General features: G+C 36.0%; 1 protein-coding gene across 2 annotated transcripts in view; it reads left to right on the forward strand.

The window, feature by feature from the left end:
* Positions 1-24,164, forward strand: part of CDH7 (cadherin 7) — a 197,432-nt gene that overhangs the window by 4,509 nt on the left and 168,759 nt on the right. For both annotated transcript variants that reach the window (XM_027852481.1, XM_027852482.1), the window contains exon 2: positions 16,988-17,393. In XM_027852481.1, the coding sequence (XP_027708282.1) occupies positions 17,184-17,393 (210 nt within the window). In that variant the 5' untranslated portion in view covers positions 16,988-17,183. The remainder of the gene's footprint in view (positions 1-16,987; positions 17,394-24,164) is intronic.

Genomic DNA, 24,164 nt, shown 5'->3' on the forward strand with positions numbered 1-24,164 from the left:
CTAGGGCTTAGGGAGAGAGAAGTTGAAATGAAAAAGGAAGAAAAACTAACCTTGAATACAAGTCTGCTGACTCTCCCCTTTCTCCTGAAAAATCACACACACACACACACACACACACACACACACACACACACACACACACACAGAGGCACATGGGATTCTTCCCATCTCTCAGGGAGGGACAGCCAAGGTAGTATGATACTTTAATGAACATGCTCAAATTCTACTTATATACCTTATTAAGGTATGAAAAATTTAAATATTTACTTCCTTGACCTCCACAGAACTACAGGAAAAAAAAGTAGATTGCTCTCTGTCTCTACGATTGACCCATTTAAAACTAGACTTATTTAAACTCATGTTGCATTCAGTTAATGTTTCAGATCCATCCCTATTTTTAAGAGTGGCCTTCTGAGTACCTTTGCCCATTCCCTTTATTACAGGCCCTTAGGGATCCCTATGCCACTGCTCTAGCCAATGGGGGAAGTAAAATGCCTTATTACTTTTCCTGTATGTCTCATAAATCTTGGCCTCATCCACAGTGTCAATCTGTGGTCATAGGGAATCAACTACAAATAGGGCTTTTACCTTCTGAAATTCTCCATTTCTGTCAACTCCCATTAACCTAAAGCCTGTGGTCCCAGCCTCTTTTGTGCCCCCAATAATATTGTACTTTATAAGTATGTCTTCCTCCTGCCCCTATTTGTTTCTATATTCAAGACAGTATTAATTATGTCTGGGGACAGTGAATGATAATAACAAGATCTTTGGCTTAAAAAAGAGAAGACCTAGGTTCTTTGCTTTGTTCTGCTACTACTTCATTTTATGACCTTAGGCAAGTAATTCCCCTGGGCCTTTATTTTATCATGTGTCAAATATAGGGGTGGAAGTACTCAGATTTCATAGGTCTCTTTTAGCTCTGATGTTCAATTAATAATTGATTTGGGTTAAAAAATGTCATTATGGGAGACAGGTGATCTGTCTGACTTCCTATCTTAATATAAATCATCCTTATTAAAACACCTGTTTAAATCCATATTACATTCAAGTCAATCTGTAACAGGTGGAAGCTATCATGGGGAAAACCTAGTGATAATTACTAGCTTTGAAGGAAAAACTATGAAGTGTTTCAGAAGGTAATATTATTTATTCCCCGACTGCCTGAAGTAAGTTCTCTTTCAGCTAGACAGTTAAGAAAGGGTGACTTTTAGGAAGGGTATTGTTAAACATCCAGAACGGGACAGATAGGGTTGTGAAAGGCTTCAAGGTCATGCCACATAAAAACTGGTTGAAAGAACTGGCCTGGAGAAAAAGAAGTCTTGATGTGATATAATAGCCTTTGAGTATTTAAAGTTTAGTTATGTGGGAAAAGAGTGTACTGGCAAGAGTGCTGGACGTAAAGCGAGAGGACCTAGGGTCAAATCTTGGCCCTAGCAATTTTTATCTGTGGTTTGGCACTTTCTATCTTGGTAAAAGCATGCAACCTCTCATAGACTTAGTTTTCTTACCTGTAAATTCAAGAAGTTGTACTAGATTAACTCAGGTTCCTTCTAAAGCCTAAATCTGTTATCCTTGGCCTCTAAGGGCAGAATTAGGAGCAATCCAAAAAGTCTCCTATCCACCTAAAAGTGTAATGAGCTGACTTTGAAGGTTAGTAGGTTTCTTCTTTATGCAAGTCTTCATGAAAAGGTGAAGTGGTCATTTGGTAGGTTTGCTTTTTCAGCCCTAGTTTAGTATCAATGGCTTTTTAGGATTTTTTCAACTCTTAGATTCTGTGGCTATAGAAGAAAAAATGAGTTTTCCAATAGACTGAACAAGAAAAAATTTGATAGTACAATACACATATGGAAAGGAATAATACATTTTTTTTATTTTGTAACTTTTTGTCAAAATGTCCACTATTCCAATAAAACTAAAGGAATGTATTTTAATCTGAGAGCATGTGTGTGTTGTGTGTCTATCCATATACACACACAAATATATGTATATATACATTTTCACTGTAAATAATTATTACATAATTTTTTCTAGGATAGATCAAAACTGTTCAACATTGAAACAATTTTTGAAATGACAGTACCTTACCAATATAAAAACTCTTATCCCATCCTACCATACCGTACCCCTTTTTACAGTTGTGGTTTCTCAACCTATAATGTTTTATAGATTAGCCAGTGAAATGTCTAAGAGAATATAAGCAAGATTCAGGAGATATTCAGTAGTCAACCCTTATGGATTTTTTTTTCTGATTCTTGTTGATCATTCTATAAAGAACACTTTTCTGAATCAGCATTTTATTCCTGTACTTTGTTTCCTGGAAAATGGAAATGTTAGAGCCAGTGATTATAGAATTCATTTATGGGATGATGTGATTACTGTTCTACCTGTCATTGTTCCCTTTCACTAAAATAAGAAATGAAAAAAAAAACAGAACCTCATCTCTGAAAAGAATGAATGGTGCTTTAAAGTCAGTTTGAAAAAAGAGTAATCAACTAGCTGGTCAGTTGTATTAGCTAATTATCTTTAGAACAGTTACAGATAATAATGGCTCAAGGCATTTAAGATTACACAATCAGTTATATTTTATTCATTATTTAGAGTGACAGAAGTAATTGGGCTTTATACCTGAGATATCCAATTGGGTACTTACATTTGGGTAGGTAAAATATATTTTAACTCACCTTTAAATTTTTTCAAAGTTAAAAAGTGTAATAGATTGCCTTGAGTAATGCATTATAAGTTAATCATTTTATCTCTGAAAAGCATATAGAATAGTTTTTTCTCCCCCCCAAAAAAATACATATTCATCAATTTGTGATTATCAGGCATCTAATCACCCTTTAAGGGCCTTACCTTGGATTATTTGTAAATTTCTAATAAGTAAATTATTTTAGTTTATTCAGAATGTTGTCTTGAATTTGGAAGGATTTTAGCTTTATACCAGCAGCTCAGCATCTGCTAAGTATGCTGAAAAATAAAAACAATTTTAGTTGTTTGGAAGTATTTGTTCATTATTTTTAAGTGTGAACAAAACATTTAGTTATCCGTGTGATGGGTACTTAATCTGATTTTTAAAATGGTTTTATAGAGATGCTAAGTAGGGCAGAAAAGCTGAGAAAACTTTAAAATAATGAATTAGCTCAGATAAAATAATATTATCTATTAAGGATAAATGAATAATAAACCATTTACTTGGAAATAATGTTTTGCCACTTAGCTGAACAAAAATAATTGGAACAATGAGACAGCATGATAAAGTGATTTCAGACTAGATAAATAACGGTAATTCTGTGTATACTGCCTGACTGCTTTCCCTAATTTTTTCCTTCCTTTTGGATTATTCTGTTTAACATATGGGTTGTGTTATGCCTGATGTTTCATATATAAGATTTCAGTTTTGTGCTGTGTGCAATAAGGCAGTATGGGGTGACCACAACTCTCTATATGGTAATATTATATAAATTTTCAGGTATGGTAAGATATATGGAAAGAATATTGTAATAAACATTAAAGAAACTTTAGTTTTTAAATGTCAATGCCTAGTACCTCATTTTTCAGTGCTGATCAAAGAAGATTGTATTTCAAAGTAATTATTAGACCAATAGCTAGTCTCACAGTGTCTTTCAAAAAAGCTGTCATTAGCTATATACTTTTCTTTGCCACAAAGCAGCTAATTTCCATTTTAAAAAATGTTTCTTGTCTGCATTTTCTATCCCCTAAACTCAAGCTACTCCTATTTATTTTTGGAAGACATAATACTACATATTTGTAACTGTCTTGTGCTGACATATATGTATTGATGTCACCTTAAAATGTATAACAGTACACCTTTGAAGCATCAGCTGTTTTCTGAACTAGAAATAGGGAACATGACAGACAGCCAAAAGCTAACTATTCTGTGTTCTCAGTGACAGGATTGTCATACTAGGCGGGATGAGTACTCACCCTGTTTATTCTGAAGAGCTATCTATTTAGTTAATAACACATTTACATAGTACTTTAAGGTTTACAAAGTGCTTGCCTTACTACAACTCTTTAAGGGGAGTAGTCTAAACATTATTATCTGTATTTTGCAGATAATGGAACTGAGGCTCATAAAAATTGTATAATAATTTATTAATGGTTAGGTCTCTACTAAATGGTGTTGAGGGGTGGAATTGAAGCAAAAATCTCAACCCTAAATTCAGTATTCTTCCACTATCCTATGCTGCCTCTCCATCATTGGCCGCATCATTATAGGATTGGGCGTGAGGGGAGTGGAAAATTGAGGCCTAAGAGGGGTAAGGTCTAACTTAGAAAAGTTGAGAATAAGAAAAATATCAAGGTTATTATTGGGAGGCAGGAAATTGGCAGTCTCTGTAAATACTCCATATTCCAACTCCATGCGTTTTTTTTGGGGGGGGGGGCTAGGCAATGGGGTTAAGCGACTTGACCAGGGTCACACAGCTAATAAGTGTCAAGTGTCTGAGGTCAAATTTGATCTCATGGAGAAGGAAATGGCACAACACTCTAGTATCTTTGCTAAGAAAACCCCAAATGCATTCCAAAAGGGTCAGACAATATTGAAATAATTGAACAACAACATTCTGTTCGTAATTGGTTGTTTGCATACTATCTCCTCCCCCTCTTCCCGGCCCCCCCCCCCCCCCCGAATTAGATTGTTAGCTACTTGAACTCAAGGACCGTTTTTTGGCTTCTTTGTATCCCCAGTATTCAGTATAATACATGGCACTCAGTAGGCCCTTAATAAATGCTTATTGACTTGACATCAAATGTGTAGTCCGACAGGACTTGACCAGCTCCCACTGGACTTTTGCTAATGTGTGTTTGTGTATAAATTCTCTCTCTCCTTTCTCTCTGTTTCTTTATCTTCTCTCTCTCTGTCACTCTCTCTTCTCTCTCTCTCTCTCTCTCTCTCTGTGTGTCTCTCTTCTTTCTCTCTTTCATTTATTTATTTTTTCATGCTCGACTGCTGTTATATAAAGAATTCTCAGGGTGGTTGATATTTTAAATACAAAGAATGGATGGGAGAATATATATGTATGTATGTATACCCCCACACACATATATACATATTTTTTTTCTTTTTAAGATCCTTAGTTTTCCTGTTGATAAAATAGAGAATATTGAATTGGTCTTCATACTTTTAATGACTTCTTTTAAGATTCAAAAGTGAGTAAAGAGAGATGAGGGGTTGGTTTGGTTTATGAAGTCAAAGAATACCTTTCAGCAAAAGACTCCTTTTCCTGGAACTTATGGTTTATAATGGTGTGGTCATATAAATTGCTGTCTAAGTAAGGGTAACTGCACCAATATGACCAAGTCTACTAGCATTTTAACAATCCCCAGTTTGCTATTTGGTTATACTCCCTTTTGACTTTGCACAGGTAAATTCTACAAAGGTTCATGCAGAGGTAATTATCATGCTTATTTAGGGATAGGAACTGTATTTATCCACTTATCTATAAATGAAAACTCTATATGATCTTGAGGGACACAGGAGGATCCTTAAAATCTCCTTATTTCCTTGCAGATCCTTGTGATAGCGCACATAAGGGAGTATAGAATTGACTCACAAACATTTACTGTATACTTTATTCAATTATTGTTAAATTTAATGAAACTATTTGCAAAGGGTGTTGAGATTCATTGTTTTATTGAAATTACCAAGAAAGATTATCTCAGATGCTTTATGTATGAAAAGGGAAGAGATAGAGAATCTTGGTGGCACTAAGAGGATGACAGGATTGGAATTTTGACCATTTTAAGTTCATGTCTTCTATATTTTCTTGTTCTAGTGCTTCTCCTTCCATCATCAGTAGGAATAGATTGTAAAATCACTGCAGAAGCACTGCAAAGTTTAGGAGCAACCTTAAAGAACATCTAATCTGGCCCCCAACTGACTATTAATTCTCCACCTCTTCTTGTAGGCTGATAATGAGGTAGAAGTTTTAGATTGTCTCTAAGGTCCATTTCAGCCCTAAATGTCACAATCCTATAACCTCTCCTTCTGTGTCTGTCCTGTTTCTTCATTGGCCTCCATGGTTCCTTCCCCCCGCCCCTCCAAGCTCTTAGAAAAGCATATTAGTTCTAGATCTTTTTAGTAAATACTATATAGCTATAATAGTCTAATAAAACCAGGGAATCACAGGATATTTTGTTAAGCACTGTGTATGTTGTAGGGGGTATGCCAGGTGTTGTGAGGTCCTATTGAGCTAGGAATCTTTTCTACTATTTGTGGAAGAGTTTACTAGACAGTAAAGAATATACAAAGCTTTTTAAAAGAACCATGTACCCCTCCCATATGGAAATTTTAATTAAATGTAAGGAATTTGACACATAAAACTATAATCATAATACAAAATTAAATATGATAAATATATGAGAAGTACTGCTATATGTGGTCCAAGGGAGGAAAAACGCAAGAAGGAAGGCAATAGTTCTGTTATATTCAGCCCAGGTCAGAACAAATCTAGAGTAGTTTGCCCTGTTTTAGATGTCACATTTTAGAAAGGACATTGCTGAATTGGTGTTCAGAATGAGTGACCAAGGTAATGAGAGGCCTGGAAAGCATTCTGTATTTGGGAAAGTTTAGCCAAAGAAGAGAAGACTAAGTTGGGGAATTGGGAAGGATATGATGTTGTCTGTACATTGTACCTGGAAGGTTAGAGAAAGGCTGATAAAGGGGTGGTCCGTCTGCATTTTAGACAGTGGGTAGACAGGTGAAAATCACCAGGATGTGGTTGGATGGAAGAGAGAGGGAGGCAGTGAAAGCCTTAGATGTAGGAAAGCAAAGAAAATGGTATGGGGAAGGTCAGCAAGTCTAGAATATGTGTTGTGCTGGAGTCAATTCATACCACATGAGCTGATTGTTAAATTTTCATTGTGAGCTTTTACGCCTTGGGAATATGCAAACACTACATATCAGGGCTGGATTTATATTTTGTTGATTTCTAGACTTGAAAAAAGTAATAGAAGAAGTGTTAAAGAAAATTCAGATTAAACTTAAACATGTGTCTTGTATACGTTTTTTTTTCAGAATCAGTTGTTAAATGTTTACCAGTATACGCCTGCCTACAGCATATACTATATGAGGTTCTTGAGAATGAAATGTTTCATCTTTGTATTTCCAGAACCTAGCACTAGTAGATGTTTGCTTTTGAATGAATAAATAAATGAGTGAATGAATAAATAAATAGAATAAATGACAGCTAGGTGGCATAATAGAGCCCTGGACCTGGAGTCAGGAAGACCTGAGTTCAAATTTGGCTTTAGACGTGAGCTAAGTGACCCTTGTGCAAGTCACTTAACTTCTGACAGCCTTAGTTTCTTCATCTGTAAAATGTGAATAAAAATAATGTCTACCTTCCAGGTTTGTTGTGAGGTTAAAATGAAATAATATTTGTAGAGTGCCTGGCAAACCTTAAAGTGTTTTTATATTTATGTAGATATAGATATATAAAATCTATTGAAGTAGTCTAGATGGGTGATAATGAGGACCTGTACTAGGGCAGTAGCAATAGGAATAGAATAAATGAATAAAAAAGCACTTATTAAATGCTTATGTGCTAAGTCCCAGGGATTCAAACAGGTAAGTGAAATAGTTCCTGCTCTCAAGAAGCTTACATTATAATTCAGGGAGACAATTCCTACAGTTTCTGTAGAACAGTGGTCCTAAAGGTGGTGCTGCAGGGCAGATGGCAAGTTCTAGTAGCCCCAAAGGAGCAACTTCAAGGTAGATGGCTAGGCTTGGCATGCATACAATTCATTAGCATGTCAGATCAACAGATACTTGAAATTCTGAAGTGCATAGTGGCATAGCAGATTGTATGCCTAGTGATCCAGACAAGGGAATTAAATGGCCCATTGCTTCTCCATCTTACTGGAAGGACTGTAGTTAGTGACTTCATGTTCTTCCAAGTAGTGTGAGTTACCATGGCTGCCCTGCCAATGGTGAGGGAGGCAAAGAATGTAGGGGCCTAACTCAAAATTGTTGAAAATGGGCCTGAGGGTTGGAGGTAGAGTAGAGACTCCGATTTTCCTTTTTCGTTGGTGGGGATGGAAACAGTCACCATCTATCTGTGGGGGGGAGGGGAAGAGGATAGGAACAGTGGCAGCAAGCTTAAGAGTAGAGGAGAGAGAGCTTCCCCTAGAGCCTATTCTGCTAGGCCTGAATGGGATCTGTGGTAGTGGGTGATGGATACAAATGATAGGAAGCAATAAATATGAAACATAATGCAGAATGGGATTGACAAGGATTGCCAAATGACTAAATGTAGAAAGGCGGGAGAGAAAAGAGTCAAAGGTAACATCAAGGTTTTGAATATTAGTGACTGAGTGAATAGTTGTGCCACTCGCAGAAGTAGAACAATCAAAAGAAAAATCAGGTTTAGTATGGAACATACTTTGCATTTATTCCTAATCAGTGAACATATTTAGTGAATTCATATGAATTCCTTTAACATGTATGTGGTCTTTAAGGTTATACTGATCATCAAATAGATGGCCTAGGGGAAATATTTAAAATGTTATTAAGAATTCATTTTTTTTCTTTTTGTTGGGACTCTGTAGAGAAAGAATCAGGTAAGCCTCTGACCTCAACAAGAGCTTTAGGAAATAGTGTTTTTCTTCTTTGGAAATGCCTATGAATAGGTAAAGAATTTGGACAAAACATTTTACTCTATATTGTAGGATGTTATGGGAGTAAACATGATAAAGGCAGAGGACTGGGCTGTATGGTTGTAAAATTCCCCTTCCTGTTCCAGACAAAGCATACTATTGTGGAGAGTTAATATTCCACAAGTAAAGCCCTATATTAGACATGTGGTCTTCTGGCAAAGTCTTCAGTAAGTCACAATCTGGATAGCAATTGTCATTCTACCCCAAGGATCAAAATTTACTACCATGCCTTCTTTTACTAATAAGCATAGGGTTCCTTCAAAGGGCACAGCCCTTCTGGGTAAGTCACAGATTGGATGTTAGCAGTTGTTATTTCTTCAAAGGATTCTCCAAGAGTGCCTAACTCACCAAGAATCAAATACTTCCCTCCTTGGCCCTCGATTAAACATGGTAGCCATAAGACCAGTGATTATTCTTTCCTTCTATAGAATGTATCTCTTCACCAAAAGAACTGGTCATTATAGAATTATATAGATATATAACTGAAAGGGACTTTAGGGTCTCTTGTCCAAATGTCACATTTTGCAGAGGAGGAAACTGAGGCCCAGAGAACTGACTTATCCAAAGTCACAAGATAGTAAATGGCAGAGCTAGGATTTTGACCTCTGGATCCATGATATTGAGTTCAATTTTCTTTCTATTATACCACAAAACCTCTTTCTGTGTGTATATAATATAACATTCCTACTTTATTACCTATTGAGCCCACTGGAACTCTAAGTTCAGTGTCATAAATTTATCAGTCTTTCCTCTATACCACACTATCCCTGTGAATAAGGATGAATATGGATTTCATCATTGCTCTGCTGAAATTTAAATACACATACACACACACACACACACACACACACACTTTGCATTTTTTAAGAGTTTGTCATCAAACATTTAAGCATTAAAGTCTAAAAAATTCCATGGGGAAAAAAGAGGCTAAAATGGAAGAAATACCATCTCACTACTTTTGGGGGGAACATTTAAAATCTCCTGTGACACTGTTTAATAAACCATTGCTTCCTCTCAAGATTTTCTTTTCTTTTTTCCACCTTATTCCAACCTCCAGATTAGTTATTTAGGCAACAAGCATTAATTAAGAACTTATTATGCCAGGCACAGGTTAGTGCTTGAGAGTGGTGGTATTTAGAACAATTTGGTATTTAGAACAATTTGGGGTTGAACATTTTAGTTTTATAGTGTTTTCCTCCCTCCTTCAAGCATTATGGATCTTTAGATTCTTCAGTGGTTCTAGATGAAGTTATTAATGAGGGATAGTGTCTCCAAAGATATAGATCCTAAGCTTTCCATGGCTGTACATACTTTGGGATTCTTTGTCTATTTCTTCCCATGAATTTTGCTAGAAATGGTCTACATAATATGCTAGGGGGCTTCCTCTACTTCTCTTGACTTTACATGGTTATGAGTGAAGCACAGTGGTCTGTCTGTTGTTCTTCACTGTCACTCATCCATCTCTCTGATGATACACCTTATATTGTTTCTTCTATCCAATTCTTCATTTCTAATATATTGAAGCCTGCTCATATTTACTATGCATTTCGCAGTTGGGTGCTATTTGGTGACACAACATTAATTCTCTCAACACCTTTGTAATCCATGATTGCATATGGTACACTGTAATTAAAATGTCAGATTTTTCAGATGGAAAACTTGAGCTACAAGTATGAAGAAAACCTTAAATAGGTTTTAACATTACTTTTACCTGGTTCTACATTGCTCTCACACCCATCCCTATGTAGCTAGAGTTCATTCTCTCTCTAAATTACTTTGTGTTCATTTTTTATACATTATGAATGTATTTATAAATGTACATGTTTTCTTTCTCAGTATAAGCAAGCTTCTTGAGGGAAGAGACTGTTTTGCTTTTATTTTACTTATTCTTAGCACAGCACCTCACATATAGTATATATGCTTAACACATCCTTGTTAATTTCAATGAAAAACATTTCTTAATTGCTTCCATTGTCGACTTGTCATCAACCTGGGTCAAGAGGAAATATGGTATGTCATAACCGACCCTGAACTAGCTGTCTGAAGACCTAAGTCTTAGTCTCTAGCCATCTGATTTTGGGTAAGCTACTTAATCTCCATGAGTCTCAGCTTCCTCATTTGGAAAATCAGGATATTTACCTGTCCTGCAAAAGGACTACCCAAGGAACATAGCATGAAAGTAATGATAGTTTTGCATATAGGAATAAATATTGCAATTAGGAGTGATGACCAAAATATAATTCTAATCCACTCTTAAAATCTAAACTCAAGGTTGTTAGTATAAACATCATAAATTTCTTAAATTTATTTCTGTATTAAAACAAATAGTTAACAACATCTGTGTTACTTCTGACTGGTGGCTAATCTTTGATCAAGGGATCATTGATGTAGAATCAGAAAAGAATTTAGAGGTCATCTAATCCAACCACTTCAGTTTTGCTGATGTGGTAACTGAGGTCCAGAAGGGTGATCTGTGAAGAATTTATTTTATTGAGGGAGAAACCATATACAGAATTTGTGAGATGCAAGATAAAAAGTAAATGGAAGGTAGCCTTAGAGGGTAAGGTGCAAGGTCATGGGAAAGGCCTTTTTCGGGAGGTGGCACTTGTGCTGAATATTTAAGGAAGCCAAGGTTGTAAGAGGTCACGGTCAGGAGCAAGAGTATTCCAGTCATGGAAGATAGCCAGTGAAAAGGCACCGAGATGGGAGACAAAATATCGTGTAAAAAGACTAGCATCTAGGCTAGTGTGACTGAATATAACAGTGCTTAGATGAGGAGTAATGTGTTCATGTGTTAAAAGAGTAGAAAAATAGGAAGGAGCTAGCCAGATTTCTTAGGGCTTTAAATAACAGACAGAGACATTTAAATGTGATCCTAGAGGAAAAGGGGAGCCACTGAAGTTTATTGAGTAGGGGGTGAAATGGTCAAACCTATAATTTAAGAAAATCACTTTGGCAACCATATGGAAGATAAATTGTAATGGGGAGAGAGTTGAGGAAGGGAGTACAATTAAAAGGTTAGCAAGGGTCCAGGAGAGAGGATATGAAACCCTGAACTCAGGTGAATTTTACTAAATTGTATTTCCTTGTTTGCAGACTATTTAAAAACAAAACACTTAATTATGTACATGATGTGACCAGGACATCTTGAAAGTATTCTTCTAGGTAGGAACTTAGTAGCAGCATGAGTGGAGAAAGGGGAATATATTCAAGGGATGTTGTGATTGTATATGTAGGATGAGTGGGAGAGAGGGGTTGAGGATGACATAGAGGTTGAAAGCCAGAATGACTGGAAGAGTGGTAGTGCCCTTAACAGTGAGGAAGCTCAGAAGAGGGGTGGGTTTGGGAGAATGATAATGAGTTTTGTTTTAGGCATGCCACATCTAAGTTATTCATGGGACATCAATTTTGAAATGTTCAGTAAGCAATTGATATAAGACTAGACCTCAGAAGAGAAATTAAGACTAGGAAGGTAGATCTGGGAATCATTTGTATTGAGATGATAATTGAACACAGAGGAGCTGATCAAATCAACTGGTAAGAGAATACAGAAAGAAAAAAGATATTAGAACCAGTTAGGTCTTGAGGGAGTGAGTGTGACATAGATGAAGGTCTAGCCAAGGGAAATGAGAAGGTATTATGGGATAGACTTGATACTCACCATATCCATCAAGTTCTTCCTACATTCAGGTTATCTGGAACTTTACAACTAGCTATATTGCAAATATTCATTTGAAAGATACTCATTTAAAATTCATCTTGTATAATGTTGTAAATAACATGGAGATTTCCAGAATAGCCTTTAAAGTCTTTTTTTTAATTAAAAAATAAAATAATATAGTAGAATGGTGTGTTAGATGGAATGATGGACCTAGAATCAAGAAGACAATACTTTGCCTTACAGTTGGTAGCTGTAAGACCATGATAAAGTCTCTTAAATTCTGTGCTTTTGTTTCATAAAATGAGATTGATGATATCTGTACTATTTACTGTACAGAGCTGTTAGATGGAGTAAATGACATTGTATACAAAGTGCTTTGCAAACATCAAATCACTAAGTAAATATCAGATTTCACTATGATTCAATTGTGGCTATGATAAAAATTTTATTGACTTCCCTTCCTTTCTTTTCCCTTCCCTTTCCTTCCCTTCCCTTCTGTGAGCTATCATCAGGATTATACCCCTTCCTTGATCTTTCTTAGGCCTGCAACATAGCTTTAAAAGTTTTTGTTTCTGTTTTTTAAACTGTCATTGAACCTAGGTCGTATTGCTTTTTGGCCTTCTTGCCAAGATTCTTAATGAACTGCATGACTTTTGTATTCATCCTCAGTTATCTGCCCTTGCTTAAATCTCTTATTTCATTTTTAATTTTAAATCAGTAACCAAGAATTTATTAAGCAATTACTGTGTGACAGGCACTGTACTATATGCTGGGGATGCTAAGAAAAGTATAAATGCAATTCTTGCTCTCAAGGCACTCATATTCTAATGGGAGAGACAACAAAAAAACTGTACATACTAAATATATATGTATATATGTACGTGTACACACATATATGTGTATATATATGTATGTGTGTATGTGGATGTATTTAGTTATTTCAGAGGGAAGGCACTAGTAGTGGAGGTGGGGGGGGATTTAAGCTGGGAAAAGTTTCTTGTAGAAGGTGGGTTTTGAGCTAAATCTTGAAGGAAAACATGGTCAAGCCTGTGCTTTATATATATACTTTGGAAGCTAAGTGGAGGATGGATTTCAGTGGGAAGAGACTTGAGGAAAGGAGAACATCCAGAAGACTGTTCAAACAGTCTAAGCATGAAGTGATGAGGGCCTGCATGGGTGTCAGCCTTATGACTAGAGTGAAGGGGATTTACAAGAGAGACCTTGTGCAAGTAGAAATGACAGGACTTGGCAGCAGATTGGATATGTGGGATGAATGAGGGTAGAGAGTCATGATGATGATGACACCTAGTTTTTTCATCTGGGTGACTGGGAGGGTGGTTGTGCCCTTGATAGTGCTAGTGAAGTTGGACAGAAGGGAAGGTTTGAAGGAAAGTTGCTGAGTTCTATTTTGAACATGGTAAGTTTGAGATATCTATGGAACATCCAGTTAGAGATGTCCACTAGGCATAGTTGATGTTCCTGTTCAGTCAGATTAGTCTCTTTAGACACCATATACTTTTTCCCCTCATCTTTAATGACTTAGAGAACTAGAATTTAGTTCTGGAACACCTCCCATTGCTTTTGAACCAATGCTTATAATTTATACACTCTTCTGCTTTTCATAGACACTTCCATCAGTAGCTGCTGACATATCCAATCACAACTATAGAATGTCTTACTGCGAGATTTATGATTTATATGAGGAACTTGTCATCTAGTTCTTCCCAGCTGCACCGGTGCTCTGTAGTATATGTCTGCCACTTCCTTCCTCATTATCCTTTTGTAAATTCAATGCATCATCACTCTTCCTTCAGGTTTGTATATATCCACACAAGTATAAATATCTTCATGATGTACACTACTGCCCTCATTCCCCTTCTCCATAATCTGTTCTTTTTGTCCCTTTCCATTGCTATATTAGAATCATGAGTCATACCCTATAAAGTCTGACCATATTTGAGATTTTGTTCACTTTGTTCATTTCATATAGTCATTTCATTGGTATAGATTTTTGATCCTGAGTATAAATTCTTCCCATCTTCCCCAGTTATTGTCTTCAGAGGACTATGAAAGCATTTCTACATTTAATCATCTGTCTTTTTCATACTTACTGCCTCAAAAAGCTATCTGTTTTAGCAGCTATAGCTGGATATTTTTCTCCTATCACCTTCAATTCTAGTCAGAAATCCTTGTAATAAGATAGACTAGTTGCTAGGCAAATATATTCTTGTAGTATTTGGTGGATAAGGGTAGAAACATTATCATAGCATAAAAATTGTTTTGTTATGTAATACATTGCACAACAAGGAGGGTACTAAGATTGTTCTCCATACAGCCATGGAGTCAGCTGCCCTAACCTCTGAAGTAAAAAGTAACATGAACCAAACCAAACTATTCCTTTCATTCTCTACTAACTCTTCTTCTCATTTCCCATTCTCCATCTCTTGCAGTGAGAGTGGCCACTAGCAAGAAAATAGAATGTTGGCCTCATGAACCCTAAGCTAGAGATGCCTTTGTATTTTATAAGTTAATGAGTGACTATATATGTAGTCATGTTTTCAGGGACCACAATTTGCCTAAATCTATATGAGAGCAAGCTTTTTTATAATGTATGGTTCTGTATATTCTATTTTATTGTTTGGGCTAATAATTTGTCATTGTGATACCAACCAGAATTATAAATCACTTTTCAGGAATATATTCTATGTCTTAGAGAAGCCATGAGCCAGTATAAATTAGGATTCATTTCCAATTTGAGTAGAGATTTGATTGCCCCAATCCAGTTGTACTTTAGATTCTCAGTACTATCTCAAGGAATACCCTTAGGGGAGATTTCTGAGCATCAGAGTTTCTTCAGGTTCATCATTGTTCAAACTGATGCCCTTAGGATTAAGGGTCTGGAATCTGGGAGTAGAAATAGTCATCTAGTATTTATTAGATAGCTATAAAATCATAGGTTTAGAGCTGGAAGAAACGTTAGTGGTAATTCCTGGACAAGTCATTTAATATCTCTGTGCCTCAGTTTTTCTATATGTAAAATGAGGGAATTAGACTCATCTTCTCAGGTCCCCATCCAGCTCTAAATCTGTAATACTATGATCCTAATCTATCCTATTTCCCTCATTTTATAGATAAGAAAACTGAGGCCCAGAGAACTTCTATTATTTGCTCAAGGTCATATAGTAATTGTCAGAGCTAGAATTTGCTAAATCCAAAGCCAGTGTTCTTTCAAAGGTACCATGTGACCAGTTTTATTGGTTTGTGGGACTTGCAGTGGTTAGCTATAAATTGGGACATTCTGGATTCACCCAATGAATTACAAAATTGTATAAAAATTCCTAACCTGTACAGTATAATAAAGCACAGACTCAATTAAATTTTAATTTCAACCAGTTACAGAACTATTTTACTACATTTGAACCGATTTGGTATTTATTTTATTTTTTCCTTGGCCATTTTTTCCTAATGCATCTTGAATTCCTGATACTTGGCTTTGATGAGTTAGCATGACATTATTTTGTACAAAGGACAGGTTTTTAAAGAGGAGAGGAAAAGAATCATTTCTAACAAGCCTGTAGACTAAGTTCCACTATTAACAGGCAAGTTTCTTCTTCTGGTTCTATCTTCACAAAACAATTTTGCCCTTTTTTTGCAGGGGGGATGTGGAAGACTATGGGAATAATAAGCTATTCCCCCTTAATTATGACATTGCTGATTTATTTATAGGCAGTAAAATGAATTCAAGAGGAACAAAGATATAGAATATTGATTAAAATGAACTTGCTCATAAATTCTCAGTCGTCTGTGTTTTGGGCATATGTAGAAAGTCTGGCCTGTGGCTGATTTTATATATCTCGTATAATCATGCTTCTGTAACTGAAATAAATAGAAATTAGCATAAAAGGTCCCTACCCCTATACTATTTCTGAAGGACCACATGGGCTCGTGCCAACACAGAATTGAACTCAGAATTTAGTCTTATATTCTGACTCCTCTAAAGATGCATGGAAACGAACATTCCACATGGCATACATGGCAGTGTTTGAAATGTGAAAAGTAGGAAACTACTGAGCTTTTTAACAGAGCACAATCAAATCAGAACACATCAAAACAGCTGGTGTTCTGTGACTCAGAATAAATCAACCCATTTTGAGTCACCTCATACTACTTTATTTCTCTTTACAGTTTCATAGAAGAGATTTAAACTAACATATGTCCTTTCCATTTGGATAAATCCCTGCTTTTAGCTGCTTTGCTTTCTCATCCTAAGATGAATAAAATTGGCAGCAACATGGGAGAAAAAAATAAAGGCTAGCATTTAAAATAATTTCTTTAGGGGGAAAAAAAGATGTTCCTACATTTGTGTTACATAAATCACTTGCTTAGATGATGTGCCCTGGGAGAGAACATGATTTGATAGGTTGTGTTTTGGAATGTGAATGATGCTACCTCATCAGTTTTTATATGATAGGCAAAAAAACAACTGGCAAAAATATTATAATCCAGCATCTGAGTTAATAAAATATTCTTACTGCTTAAGGTAATAATGACACTTCAAAGAAATAGAATATTATGGTGCTAAGTAAAATATGAAAGACATTATTTGTTTTATTTCCTGACATCAGTTTTTCACTTTTGTTCTGATAGGTACCTATTACACCATTTCTCTGGTGAAGGCTATTCAGCAGTGGTGACCTCTTCCAATCGAACACTCCACAAATTATTATCTCTGGACTCCCAGCTGACACCCTGCCGGAGGCTAGAGCTACTAAGCCAACTGGAACTGTGCCCGTTCTCCTGTCAAGGTTTTTTTCTTACAGAGGAAAAAGAAAGAAAAAAAAAGATGAAGTTGGGCAAAGTGGAGTTCTGCCATTTTTTGCAGATAATAGGTCTTTTCCTGTGTCTTTCTGGGATGAGTCAAGCAGAACTCTCAAGGTCCAGATCAAAGCCCTATTTCCAGGCAGGGAGGCCGAGGACCAAACGCAGCTGGGTGTGGAATCAGTTCTTTGTGCTGGAGGAATATATGGGTTCAGATCCTCTTTATGTAGGAAAGGTAGGGCATTTGATCATCCCTTTAAATGGGGCATATGCGTATTGTCAGTATTTAAGACATGTATTTGTGGGTAGAATAAAGGTAAATCAAAACAAAATCCAGAGCTATTTGTCCTGAATGCAGTTTTGAGTAGCTTGTCTCTCTTTCTGTTGCATATTTCAACCTAGATTCTCCTTGTGTGTAAATTACTGCCTGGTTGTAATTAAACTCCTTATGGGAGGGAGCTAGTCTTTTAGAAGATAGCTTGCTGCCTTCTGTAGCCTTGGGTTCCTCCTAATCCTGGCTCTGTCACTAACTAGGTATGTTACCTTAGACATGTCACTTAAAGCCCCTAGTATCTCTGTTCCCTCAAAGTAAAAATGAGGAAGTTGGTAGGTGATCTCTAAAGTATTTTTTAATCTGTAATGTGTTATATCAATGCATTGAAATATAAGCTTAATGAATCCTACCTTAGTTGCCTGAAACATTAAATTAAATTTACACAGAATATAGAACATATAATGTAGTTTTAACTTGAGTCCTCTGGGAAAATATTTTGTTATCTCAAAGATTATTATAATGCCCCCAAATCATTGAGGATTAATGGGATTTGGAATTAGATTAAAATTTTATTCCTTGAAATACAGTTTAAATTATTTTCTTTAGTTACTTTCTATGGGGGAAAAGGGATAGATTTCCTTCATTACCATAGATGTTAATAACTTGCAAAGTCACATGGTGAGATTTAGAGTCATTTGACTGAATCATCACATTGCTGATTATCCTCATTTCACCTCTCTGTTTCCTTTGGCATTGTCCACATGCTTTATGAATGTGAGCTGAGTGATAGGCCTTAGTACAGGTGGCAACAATGTTAACATGCTAGAATGTTGGTGGGACACAACTTGAGGCCTTTGGCATCTGTCTTTGGTCCTGAGAAGTTGGGCAAAAGCATTCAGTCTAGGTTGCATTACTGATAGAATGGTATAGCATAAGAGTTGGGCCTTTCTTGTGTCAGTTAAATATAAGGCCAGGTCCTTAGGCTTCTGCTGAGTTTTAGGCTCAACCATCAGGGTATTGTGGAATTACTACGCTGAGCATAGCTAAAGGCTTTCTGAGTCCGGAACTACTAACTCTGCATTTTTTCTGGTTACTTTGTCAGTTTTATGTTGTTGTTCCTGATAAGCTGAGGCCAAACAATCTAATAAACTTATCTATGTATTGATTTTTCAGCTTTGAAAATCTAGGAGGAACCTTTAGGATTGATTCCAAGGACTGCATTTTCATTTGAATACCTTAACTTGTATGATTTGCTAGCCTGTACTTCTACCTCCAGTATATTCCAAGCCTCAAGTTTTGTCCATGGTTTGAAGCACCATCTCCCCCCGCCTTCCCCCCTCCAAACACAGTATCAGGATGATTGGGATAAACTAGTTTCATTTCAGGTGGCACATCTATAGCTATGGAAGGAAGTGTATTGTGTTGAGCTATTATATTTATAGACTCGTTGCTTCTTATTTGGGGACATATGTTTATGATGTCCATTTAAATTAAGATGGCAGGGGCTGGTGTGATATTGTCTTTGTGCCCCAAATGCGCTTAACATAGTGCCTTATACATTTTGGAGTATGGAGGGTGATACTTTTGAGAATTATACTTAGGGTGGAAACTCCCTCCATGTATGCTGATGAGCTTTTCTTTTGTAATTTATAGTGTTAGAGAATTGCCTTGGGACTCTGAGAGGTTAAGTGACTTATCCAGAGTTAGCACAGCTAGGATGTGTAAGAGGCCTAGCTTGAAATAATGCTTTTTTGACAACTGTCATGTCCTTTAGCCATGCTGCTTCTTGCCTTGCTCATAATAGGCATTTAATAAATGTTGGTTGAATTTAATTAACCTGATGATAGTTATCCTTAAGTCTGTATTTGTTCTTCCTAATAAGTATTCCTTTTTCAACACTGAATTTTTATGCTGCTGTTAAGCAAAATGATCAAGCCATAATGTATACTTTAAAAGATATATGTCAGGTACTTTTCAATCCAGTTATAGAATTTTCTAGGCATTAAAACATACACAATAAAAGGGAATATGGTGTAATTTTAATTATCTTTCATGCATTAAGCACTCCAGTTTTTTATTATTATCAGCATTCTCAGACACAGTACAATGATGTATCTTCTTCCTCAGCCACACTGTGGTATTTTTTCTTTCTCTTTCTTTTTTTAAAATTTGCTTTAAGAAAAGCAGAGAGAGCCATAAAGGGATTAAAAAGCATTGACGATTGATTGGTTCAGTTGCAGAATTTCATCATTTGCAATGTTCATACAGCAATTTTGTGATGTATCTATTGGAAAGGCTAAAAAAAAGTTCAACTATTTCAATAAAATGTCAATATATATTGAATTAAATAATAACTGCAAGAATATAAATGTTTAAAGAAAACAGAAACATTCTATTGATTTGACTTGAGTTTTAAATGGAGCTCTATAATGTCATGATTTTTTAAAATCACATAAATGATGGTTTTAAAAGCTTTTTTTAAAAAATGTAATATACACATACTATACTATTTAAGAATCCTCATAAGTACATAAATTGGTTGGTCAGTATAATGCTACTATATATTGTACCTCCCTTTTAAACACAACAACAACAGAATCATATGGCTTATTCATTTAGTGGTTATACATGCTGGATGATAGAATCAAGATCTAAAAAGGAACAGAACATTGGGCCATCTAAAAGCAGAACATTGGGCCAAATCTAATAAGATAACATTTAATCAAGATAAATTTAATGAGATTCAAAAAAAATCACCTCAACTAGGACAAGATGAAAGACTAATACAAGATAGGTAAAAATTTGTATGGAAAATACCTGGGCTTTTTAGTGTTTTTACAAGCTCACTGTGAGACAGCTATGTGACATGGCAGCCGAAGAAGCTGTTGTTGTCATAGGCTTCATTAGGGAGAAATAGTGGCTAAAACTTGGGAGGTGATTGATCAACTACCATACTGTCCCTTTGTCAGAACACAACTAGAGTATTGTGTTCTATTCTGGGCATATTAGGAAGGACATTGACAAGCCTGAGTACATCCAGTGAAACTTAATCAAGATAGTGAGGGAATTCAAAACCATGCCACTTGAGTGGTTGAAGGAACTGGGGATGCTTATCCTGCTGAAAAGAAAAGGCTGGGGAAGGCAGAGAATGATAGTTGTCATCACGTATTTGAAAGGCTATTATTATGTGAAAGAAGGATTAGTTTTGCTCTGCTTGGCTCTGGAAGGCTGAGCTAGGAGCAATGGGCAGAAGTTGAAGAGAGGATGATTTAGGCTTGAGGCAGGGAAATTTCCTAGTAGTAAGACTTAGCTACAAATGGAAGTCTAGATTAGATAGCACTTGAGGTCTTTACCAAATCTGAGATTTTTTTTCATTTTGGAGGTATTGGAATGATGATCGAAGTTTATAAGGAGATAGGAGGGTGACTAAATATTTATTTTCATTTGTTCTGTTAGGGGATAATGGTGACCAAAAATATTTTAGACTCCACAGACAAATTATTTATAGAAGAAAAAGGAGAATCACTACTGTGACCCAAGAAATGTGTTTCAACTAATTTGAGATAGTGTGATCCCTTGGGTCTTGCTGACTAATGAAAAGCTATTTTGGTGATTGGGAGGGTGAAATGATAATATAAAAATGTATTTATAGGTAAGTTTGATTGCATAACAGAAAATGAAAAACTAAATAATCAGATTCATAATTACTTAGTGTTTATCTAGAAGTGTTTTGTGGACCTGTGGTGTTCTATATTATGTGAATAGATGTTGCCTCAACAATTGATCTAATGATATTTTCTCACCTGAAATACTAAATGTGAAATTATGTATGTATCAAAAATACCTACATATAGCAGTTTCAGTATAAAAATACTTTATTTCCACTATTTGCTCTGAAATTTCCTTGATACCTTTCCTTTATGCAAAGGTTATTTCATGTCCCCTGACACTCCTGAACGAGTATTTATGGGTTCTGTCAGGATGCTACAAGCCCAAAAGTGTCCTATGGTCAAGTTATTTCAAAAATACTATTTCACATATAATTATCTTTAGTAAATATTTCATAAAAATGGCAAAAAGTGTCTTACCACAAAATGCTTATTGCTTCCTTGACTGTGGTAGATGGAACAGAATACTTAGGTAATAGAATTGAGTTTGGATGTTTGATTAAAGGTAAACATCATTCTTTATGGTGACTAGTACAATATACTTTCATACCTTTCATATCTTGAATATCATCATATATATATTATAGCTCCATAAGAAAGACTTTCGTGTGTATTGTCACTTGACTAAGAAAAATATCTTCACTGGGAATGTAGGGGTAAATTTTGAATCAGTGCCTCTCAAAGAGGTGTATATATCTATTATAGTGTTGGTGAGAATGGTAACATAGATAATAGGTATTAAATGCCAATGATACACTGCTTTTAAACCTTCTAGCTCCTAGTGTTTGAATTGCTTTTCTTAACTTTCTAAAATATATGTCAACTTTCCCTTAATTTATAACTTGGTTAAATTAGGCTTTATTGAGCAATGACTTCATCTTGATGTGGTTTAGGGGTTCAGGGGTCCTGGGAACCCAAAATCACAACACACGGGTCCTGCCTGAAAGAATTCAACCTGAGCCTTCTTTCAGCCAAAGACAAGGTTTATTAGAACATTCATCATATTGAGCAGACTCTTAAGGAGTCTGAACATGGGCAAGTAGTGGCTAGATTTTAGGAATCTGAGCCTCTTAATGAAGACAAGATGGACCTTATATACAGAAAGACTATGGGAGGGATCAAGGAGTGGCCAAGTAGTCTATAAGGTAATAGAATTCCAGGGACCTGGACCACATGGCCAAGGGAGAATGGAGAAGTGGCCTGGGGCCATAGGGAGGTCCACAATGAAAGGCCAGTTGATGGGATTATAGCCTCAGGCTAACCAGAGATTTGGCCATGTAGGAAAGTCCAGGGTTTTTCCTTTCTGAGGCCCAGATCCCAACCCCATCAACCTCACCCAGTTGTAGGACCAGATTAATATAAAGGAGCTAGGGCATAGATATGGCCAGATGGCTAAGTAAATTAACCCTTACAGAAGATAACCTAAAATTATGAAAAAGTATCTATAAAAGAAGATCAAAAGCAGTTTTCTTTTTTTTCCCCAGTTAATTTGGAAATAATGGGCTTATAGCCAGGCAGTGATTCATGCATCTACAAGGCTAATCCACTATTTTCATTAAGACCAGAGAAATGACCCTTTTATAGGGCCAAATATAAGGTGCCCTTCCCTCCTACAAAAAAAAAGGCTTTTTTAAAAATGGAGTATGACATATAATCATACTGTTAGTATCATAGATAAAGTTTAAGCCTATTTGACTCAGGAGCATCAGAAGTGATGGCTGCTAATGCTGTGTTGTAAGAGAAGCAGGTAACTTTCCAGTTGCACGCAGTAAGTGGCTGTCTACAACCATACCAAAGTCCCTCAACTATGAAGTTTATCAACTTTTTTCTTTCCCCATATCTTCTGAGGCTAAAGAGAATGCTAGGAAGTAGGCATAGGGATGGAATTATTTCCCAAACAGTTTTAACTTTGTTTCCCAGCTCAAAGCTAGTGTTTGCTTTCAATAGATGATTGCAATCAATAGATGATTGTGGGGCTACTATTCCATGGCTGCAGAGTCATTTCTATGGAATTCATTCTCAGAAAGTAGAAAAGTAGATAGCAGGGGTAGTAGAGATGAAGTAGTAGGGTTTCCAAGCTTTGCCACAAAGTGTAGGGCTGTCCTAACAAAAGGTGAGAAGAAAGGGCAAGTTAGAGTGAACAATCTGTGTAAGCCTCCTCCTTAGAGATTACTAACCAGGTTATCATTAATATCTGAACTTTCACAAGTTCACTTGAACTTGAAATGAGTCTCAAATTTTCATTTGGCAAAGTTTTGTTTGATTTTTTTTACTTTTTAACTTTTAACTTTTTAAAATTTTTAACTTTTGAATACTCATGGAAAATGGAAAGGCACTTCAGGATTAAAGGTCAAATTATCTAATCTTCAAAAAAGATAAAGGACTAGAGTATACAATCTATAGACTAATATGAGTATTTAGAAAAGGACGCAGTAAATAAGAGTTATACAGCATTAACTGCATCTAGAATTCCAGATAATCACTATTTCCATTTTAAAGAGTTACTAAATGGGTAGATCAGGGAAGTGGAATAGCTAAAATTTTACCTAGATTTAGCAAATTATTAGGTACTATTTCTCATGCTATTGTGGAAAAAGAGTGGTATATGGCTATCGGGGGTGGGGAACACTTATGGCTCTCTTGGTCATCAAGTTCAGCCCTTTGACTGAATCTAAACTTCCCACTGTTTTGTGAAGGCCTCACATGGCCTCCAGGCTAAAAGTTCCCCACCCCTGGAGATGATAGGATAATTAAGTAGATTTGCAACTGGCTGAATGGCAGACCTAAAGTGTAATAATGAATGGTCTGATATCATCCTAGAAGGAAGATCTAGTAAGGGAAGTTTCCCAGAAATCTATGCTTGGCCCTGTGTTGCCATTTTTATCAATAACCTGAATAAAAAGGAATAGATAACATGTTTGTCATCTTTTCAGATGACAAAATTGGAAGGAATAATAACACACTGGATTCAGTAGGCTAGAATATCAAGCCAAAGTGAATATGTTGAAATTCAAAATGGATAGAGTTTTACCCTTGATGAAAAAAGAAAAAAAAATTAACAAGA

The sequence above is a fragment of the Vombatus ursinus genome, unplaced genomic scaffold (assembly GCF_900497805.2).
Source record: "Vombatus ursinus unplaced genomic scaffold, bare-nosed wombat genome assembly UNPS02009573.1, whole genome shotgun sequence".
NCBI classification, from domain to species: domain Eukaryota; kingdom Metazoa; phylum Chordata; class Mammalia; order Diprotodontia; family Vombatidae; genus Vombatus; species Vombatus ursinus.